Here is a 7605-nt window from a genome sequence, read left to right on the forward strand (position 1 = left end):
CAGGGTTTTCAATGGGCACATGAAGGTAATGCTCTGTGCCTTGGACCACAGAGATTGTGTCAGGATTGTGCTCGACGCGTGGCAGAAGAAAATGCAACACATAAATAGCTTCAATGATTTGACACAGTACGTACAAGTATACTATGGTATCCATACTGAATGCAGATGATCGGATACGGTACATCAAACCGGAGTACTTGTGATGTCGGCAGCAGGGTTGCTGAATTACACGCCCCTATTGCTAAATTACACGCCCCTAGACCATTCCTTTCGATTCCTCGTGAGGGAGAGCTATGATCAATTCCCATTCCTGGAATGGCTCGGCAGCGCCCATTTAACTCCTTCAATCCGGAAGTCAACAAGGCCATATGAATGAAACAAGTAAAGAGTCTGATATTTGCCAGTCGAGCAGTACAACATGACAGTACAACGTGGCAGAAGAACACGAGGACTACATGATGGGTGACGCCAACTGGTGACGCAAAAACGCACAAGGGTGTAGAGGAGTTCCTAACATCAGAACGACAGTGATGCACCAGAATTCGTGATAAGGAAACTCTCTGCGGGATTTACTACGATATATTTAGTAAAGACAATGATCACCAACAAGTATCTCATAACAGGCAGTTAAATGAGTACATGAGCGGTGCGTGATCGTGGGTTAAAGGGGCAGAGGACGCAGTGTTGAACCCAAGACTTTCACAGGGTCACCCAGGCCATTCCCATCCCATTCCTGCAAAAAAAGCGGATGGATTGCTCTCTCATTCCAGTAATCACTTCGTTATCGCCATGTCATTCCCATTCCGGACTCTGTAAGAGTAATGATTCCGGAATCATTCCAACGGTAATTCCGCAACCCTGGCAACTCGTGGCCTTACGTGACCACAGCCGGATATGGAAACGACCAGGGCCCGTTCGTATAAAAGTTGTTCGAGGAACCTAATCGTAAGGAGGTTCATTTAGCGCAGCTTTGCTTCTAGCTGCTTTACGCATGTGCTGCAACTTTATTTTGAAGAGGATAAATGGGGAGTTTCATCGTCAGGGGCGATACTCTACCCCATTGTTGATGGTCATGTGAGTAATGAGCCGCCTCACAATAAGGATCGAAGTCATATATGGTGTTTAAAAAATGTCAAGAGCTTTGAGGGCACAGCGTTGGTGGGCTGGATTTAGCGATTGCGCTCAAAAAGTCGTCGCACGTTATGATCCGGTGCTTCGACAAGCATGGTGTTCAGCTGTTTTTTTTTTTTTCGATTGAATTCCGCTCACCGATTTCCGGTCGTGAATATCCCTGTCAATTATAATAAATTTCAGTGAATATCGGCACGCTCTTCGCATTGGTAGGGTCAAAAAGTACCTTTACTTGGCAAATTTTCAAGTTCAGTTCGCAAATATTTACACAACTAACTTGCGATTCATGACATTCGCGTGAGGAGGTGGCAAAATCTTAGTAAGAACAAATGCCGTTGACCGCATAATTCTACCTTGGCGTAGTTTTTTTTATTATAATTGAATGACACGTATTCTGGGACACCCTGTGTGTAGAGGTGACCTATAGAAAACTACCCAAGAGACGCCATAGCACCATTAGGGCCCATCTGTATTATGCGCAAGCGGAGCACTTGGAAGTTTTGTAATGTTGAATTCCAATGGCAGATTCGGAGCGCCTCAGGAGCAAGTTTTGTTGCTCCGCCGAAAGAAAGTCTGTTCGATTGGCAGATTGGGAACAGTTCTGGAGTCTTCCAATGGGAGCTTCGGAGCGGCATTCGAGCAAAGGTCTCTCCAGGGAGCAACTATGTTATAATGGAACATGAGTACATTCCTCTTCTTCTTCCTCCGTCTCTGGCCATCATCCACCAAGGGAGATTGGCCCAGGGCTACAGGGCTAAGCTCCGGTTGGGCGCAAGTGTCCCAGTCGCAGATTCGGATCACTTGCTCTAGGTCTGATCAAGCTGCTCCATTGCTGAGTCATTGAAATGCCATTGAAATTCAACATACGACTCTGAAGAGAGATTCTCGTAAGGGGCATTTTGCATAGTTGTGCGGCACTGTGAGAGGCCATTAGTCCCGCTGGTTCATTACATCGTTACATCATACTCCGGTCCGATGTCCTTTACTTCTACTGCTAATGCCCGCACCGTCGCACTAATACGAGCACATGTCTCTTCTTTAGGTCTTTAGACGTCCTTGACGGTGAGCCAGAGGCGGTGTTGTGCATCATCGTAAGGCACAGCGGCCTTCCGACTCTGAATAAGATCAAGTCTTGGTTGAACGCTGTTGCCGGTGTAACAAAGGCACGTTGGGAAGAGGTCTTATTTGAAGCCATGGCGTGTTCTAACGATGACACTATACTAACAGAGTAAGCCAGCATGAAACGCGTGTTGTCCTACGCGTGATGCTAATCTCCATTGCGATTCAGGGCCATAAATTTCGCCAGGGCGACGTGGCAATCGCGGCCTTCGGTTGAAAGGTGGTCGTACAAGGTTCGCAGGCTCCTGCTTGATTACTTCTTGCAGCTGAACACGACTGACAGCACCGAGCGCTCGTAAGTGCAGATAAATAATTCACGCTTAAACTTGTCGTCAGCTTTAGGTTCTGTTTAAGTCGTGTGCTCTAAACTCTACTAAACTAAACTCTAAAACGAAAAAAAAAAGGGCGTATAAAGGTGGTAACTTCCACCTAGCGTCTGTTATAAGGTGTGAAAGGGTGGTAAAAGCAATTATCATATATCCAAATTGCTACAGAAAGGCGTACGCCTCCCTCGCTCACCGAATCAGCAGCGGTAATCTTACCATTCGTAGGTAGCGAGTAGGTAGGTACGATAACAATTACCTCGTAAAAGGTCTATCTGATCCACCGGTTGGTATAGGTTGGGTGGGGTTATTGCGTCCATGCAAACTCACAACTCAAAAGTCGTACAGCACGATGAACACCACAATGAGGCAGGCCGGACCGCTGCCCGGATCTATGTAGCTCCTCCACCTGGTGCTAAGCTTCCAGCAGCTGTGATCATGGAGCCAAGTCACCATGAGCCGTATGGGAAGTCACTCGTATAGCTAAAGGCTGTCAATGTTTGAGACCATCAGCGGTGGTTGGCCGAGGCAGACGACACGGGGTCTTTACATGTTTACGCGACGGAAGAAAGAAGGGGCGTCCAAGAAGCAGGCGCGCAAAAAAGTGTCAACATGCCGGCCGCAGCTGCTGTGAATTTGTGCTAGTGGCTCACTTGGTGAGGTCACGTGTTGCACTGAACAAATAAAAACTTGTCTGACAGAGTGATCTCAATTAGTGGTCGAAAACGTGGGACCAACTACATCACGTAATATCACGCTATAGTCGTGACGACGCCCACTTCTGTGTGGCCAACAACAGCGAGCCTATCCTGCCATCCCCCCCCCCAACCCGTAAGCACCGGCAACGCTTAAAGTACCCCTTGCAGTGACCTCGCAGGCCGTCAAATCCAAAAGGACGGGACGTGAAGTAGACAAACGAAGCCCTGACTAACACCTGCGGTCTATTAAGAAGGAATGAAAACGTCAGAAACAAGTTAGTGGTTGACATACCGGATCTCGTGGGAAACGACCTTAATAGAAGGCGAGCTCACACTGTATTATCACCTGTATTATGAATTTGAATAGCTTCGAAGATTTCCCTGGCCCTTTTATCCCGATATCGTCCTAACACACGTGCGTCTTCAAGCAGAGGACGGCATCCGCAATCACGGTAATGACTGGCTATAGGTTGCACTCTGTGTGTATAGTGAGTGACCTGGCGTGCTCCCGGAGTCTGTCATTTACGCATCGTGCTGTTTGGCTCGCACAGGTTTTACCACAGGAAAGGCTCATCTCATACAAAACATTGCGTCGGTACTGGGCATAATATTTTGCATGTTTCTTCCCAGAGTCCGATAAAGGTGGTCCTTCCCGGTTTACACGCAAGCACAGTCCCCCAAGCTTGTTTAGCACTGCAAGCACCACGCGGACAAAATCAACAACACGTCCACCCGCTATATGAAACCCCGTGCGCATACGAAATGGCAGTAACGCTGTGCCGTTGATCATGAAGATCATCAGATCAGAATAGGCAGAGTGAAGCGCCTCCCGATGATCGACGGCCTGGGGTGGCAGCCATTCCGTATCTGCACGGGGTTTCATATAACATCAAAAAAGCGGCTGGACGTGTTGGTGCCCGCGTCCTGTTTGCATGCGACGAACAAGCTTAGGGGGCTGTGCTTGCGAGTAAACAGAGATGGACCTTCTCTATCGGACTGTGCGAAGAAATGTGGAATGGCCAGTGCCCATGCAATGCTGTATGAGATAAGCGTTTCCTGTTGCAAGCCCAATGTGGGCAAAACAGGAGGATGACAGACCTCGGGAGCACGCCAGCAGGTCATTCCTACGCACACCGGGAGCAGTCTAGCCATTAATTGCCGTGATTGCGGGTGCCATCCTCTGCTTGAAGACACACGTGTGTGAGAACGATATCGGGGTGAAAGGGCCAGGAACATCCCAAGCAGCACAATGTACCGAAAGTCGAGTGCAATAGGGGTGGACGGTATGTGACTTACCAATGTTCTTTAGTTTCACCAGTCCGTTCAAGGTCTTCCACCTACCCGTCCACCCCTATTGCACTCGACTTTCAGTACATTGTGCTGCTTGGGATATCTTTGAAGCTGTCCAAATTCATAATAGAGGTGATAACAGGGTGAGTCCGCCTTCTATTAACCTCCTTTCCCACCAGATCCGGTATGTCACCCACTAACACCGCTGTTGTTAGTCAGCGCGTCGTTTGTCTACTTCACGTCACGTTTCCGTGCGCTGCTTTTTGTGTTAGTATATACCAACTCGCCCACACCGTTGCTTTAAAATCCAAAATGCCACATAGAGCGAAATTCAGTTACTGATGCACTAGCGTCTTTTCACCACTTCACTAACGGCCCATCCTTGGTCTAATGGACTATAGTCCTCCATATATCTGCCACCGGTATCGCACTCAAGCCGAGGTGCAGAGTATGACAGTGATAAGTTCTCTTGTCCAACTGAAACGACACATTTTCGCAGGTTTGCCAAACTGATTGCTGCGGTTGTCACGGAGTTTGTCGAAGCTGACGCGGATATCAAGAAGGTAATATACACCTACGTGTGGTTCCTACTGGTGCTTCTCTGCGTCTTGGTTACGGTACAGCCCCAGTGCGAAGGCGGGAGTATATACGAGAAGCTGTTCAGACTCCTGCGGTTAGATACGGACGACGCTTGCGTGCAACCAATGAGCACTCAGTATGTCGTGCTGAGCACTGTCCTCTCGGTCACATGGAGCACGGACACAATCGTGCACGTCTTCAAGGCGCAGATATAGTCTGACGTTTCTGCCGTCGCAGTCTGCGACAGCAAAGGTCAGACACGCCACGCCAAACCATCCAAGAAATATGCGTTTTTAGTCAGACGCGCGTCTGATGCGCGTCTGCGCGTCTGCATAGCCAAAACCGCTGGAAGCACGTTCGTGATTGGCTACTGCCGTTGAAAACACAATCCTCATTGGCTGACTGTTACTTGTTACGCCAAGTCGACGAGCGCGCAGGCTTTCTGTATCTAGGTGGAGTTAGCGATGCTCTGTTTGCCTTTTTGGCGCGACCACATGTCTCCTCCAGCCAATCCATGGCGTCCTTGAAACGTCCCTCTTACGTCATGCGCGGTGAGCCCGCGCGCTTACGGAGAGTATACCGCATGGAGCGCGGTCGGGCTCAACTGTCGCGGTGCGTGTGCTTTTGGATCCGTTGTCACGACAATCGTGCCTGCGCTGCATCCGTAAGGCATGAAAATGCAACAGCGCGAACCAGCCATGAGAACACTGCAGTGTGAACTAGGCATTAGCCATATCACTCTACTACAGTATGCCATTCCTCTCAGTCTAACTTCCACCACGACCTGTATTTTTCTGGCGCTTTCGCTGAACATGCCTTTACAGAAGTGGTTGTGTGTTCTTCACATTTGAGTAGTTTCACTGCTGCGTGTAGCGCCGTAGCCTTTTTTTAGTAATAATTCCCTTTCCTGTAGCTCGAGCAACAAATAGACGAGCTCTACGGTCCTACCAGCAGGGATGGTGAGTCCATCAAGAATCATGCCCATAAAAAGCTGCAGGAGAAACAGAGGGACATCCCGCACTTCAAGCGATGGTTGGATCGTCAGCTGCCTCCCGTCCCCTGACACTCGGCCGCCGTCAAAAAGTACCAATAAATATGAGCGCTATAAAATTTTTCCAGATGTCCCTGCTGTCGTGTGGTTGCTATAGCTCTTTGGAGGGTTTACTCGCACAGGGAGTACGCAGAAATGGTAACCCAACATTTACGCACGTGCCCGTAAGCCATGAACACAAACACCCCCCCCCCCCCCCCACACACAAAGTCTTAACCAAATTCTGCGTAACAAAAAAGTCATCCATGCAAACGTTGCTCTCCGTGTGTCCCGAATGAATGAGCGTACATGACGTCACGCGTAGCCTTTGAGCCATGTGACTCGGGTGGGGGGCATCGGGATGAGTCGCAGGCGGGCCGAATGAGGCAACAGTGTGCTTTTACAATATCCACTCGAAATTTTACGCAGCTTTAGCTTACAGCACTGCACGGGCCGCATTTTTAGGTCCCTGCCTGGCCCGATCCCGGTCTTCCTTCGATTTACCTGCCCGGTCCAACGGCTGCATACCTAGGCCTGGCCCGGCTCAAGCGTGGTTCGAGAAATTTGTAGGAAACCCGGCCCTGTCCAGCTCGGCCCGCTGTATCACGCTGTAAAATTTGACCGTTGATAACTAAGAGGTAATACAAGCTCGAGGCCGACCTAGTCCAGGCAATGTAGGAGCCCGGTCCAGGTCCGTAATGGTCAGACCCTAGACCATCCCAGACCTGCAAAAAGAAAGCTTGACCCGGCCCTGCCCGGCCCACGGCGCGGGCTGGGTTTTCGGGTAAGCCCTGGCCCGTGCAGTGCTCAAGTCTAGCTATGCATGTCACATGTTTCGGTTTCTGCACAGCTGGCACCCTCAGCGGTAGGGAGACGCAACTGTGCTGCACTGCAATGTCCCATTGGAAACACTCACGACGCGTACATGCGTCGTCGTGCACCGCCGGAGGTTCGTGCGGTATGCAGGTACGGTACGCGTACGTGCGGTAGTTATGGCAACGACGTACCGTATTTTCCGGTGACGACTACGCTATATCACGCCGCAGGAATAGTACGAGCATGTGAGGCTCCTGGTGATGGTAGTTGCCATCACGTATCAGCGTTAAGCGGAAATCCGAGGGAGCTCTCCTTACAGATGGCAAGTGGCCTAATCTGATGGATTGCGCCGTGAAGCAGACGTCCACCTTCGTCAACTAGGCTTTGGGCTGTCCGCAATAAGTCCATAAACACCTTCCGTTCAGGTTTTGTCCGATTAGTCGGAACAGCTCTCATGTCGGCGTAACCAGCCTGCCAATACAAGGCCGACAACGGTGAGCCCTTCCACCAGCACCACCACCACAACCAGTACAGTGTAGCGACAATGGTGGCATACCTTGAGCTTGAGGGAACGAGAGGATACACGAAGAAGTAGACAAGACGAGACTCAAATAACCTC

The 7605-nt window shown here is 50.0% G+C and overlaps 1 protein-coding gene across 3 annotated transcripts in view; it reads left to right on the forward strand.

The window, feature by feature from the left end:
- The window catches only part of LOC135366733 (aminopeptidase N-like), a 28888-nt gene extending 22628 nt beyond the window's left edge, over window positions 1-6260 (forward strand). For all 3 annotated transcript variants that reach the window (XM_064599587.1, XM_064599588.1, XM_064599589.1), the window contains 5 exons: window positions 4-126; window positions 2174-2359; window positions 2420-2545; window positions 5061-5124; window positions 6054-6260. In XM_064599587.1, the coding sequence (XP_064455657.1) occupies window positions 4-126; window positions 2174-2359; window positions 2420-2545; window positions 5061-5124; window positions 6054-6203 (649 nt within the window). In that variant the 3' untranslated portion in view covers window positions 6204-6260. The remainder of the gene's footprint in view (window positions 1-3; window positions 127-2173; window positions 2360-2419; window positions 2546-5060; window positions 5125-6053) is intronic.
- Window positions 6261-7605: the final 1345 nt, after the last annotated feature.

Source organism: Ornithodoros turicata, chromosome 8 (assembly GCF_037126465.1).
Source record: "Ornithodoros turicata isolate Travis chromosome 8, ASM3712646v1, whole genome shotgun sequence".
In the NCBI taxonomy this organism is placed as follows: domain Eukaryota; kingdom Metazoa; phylum Arthropoda; class Arachnida; order Ixodida; family Argasidae; genus Ornithodoros; species Ornithodoros turicata.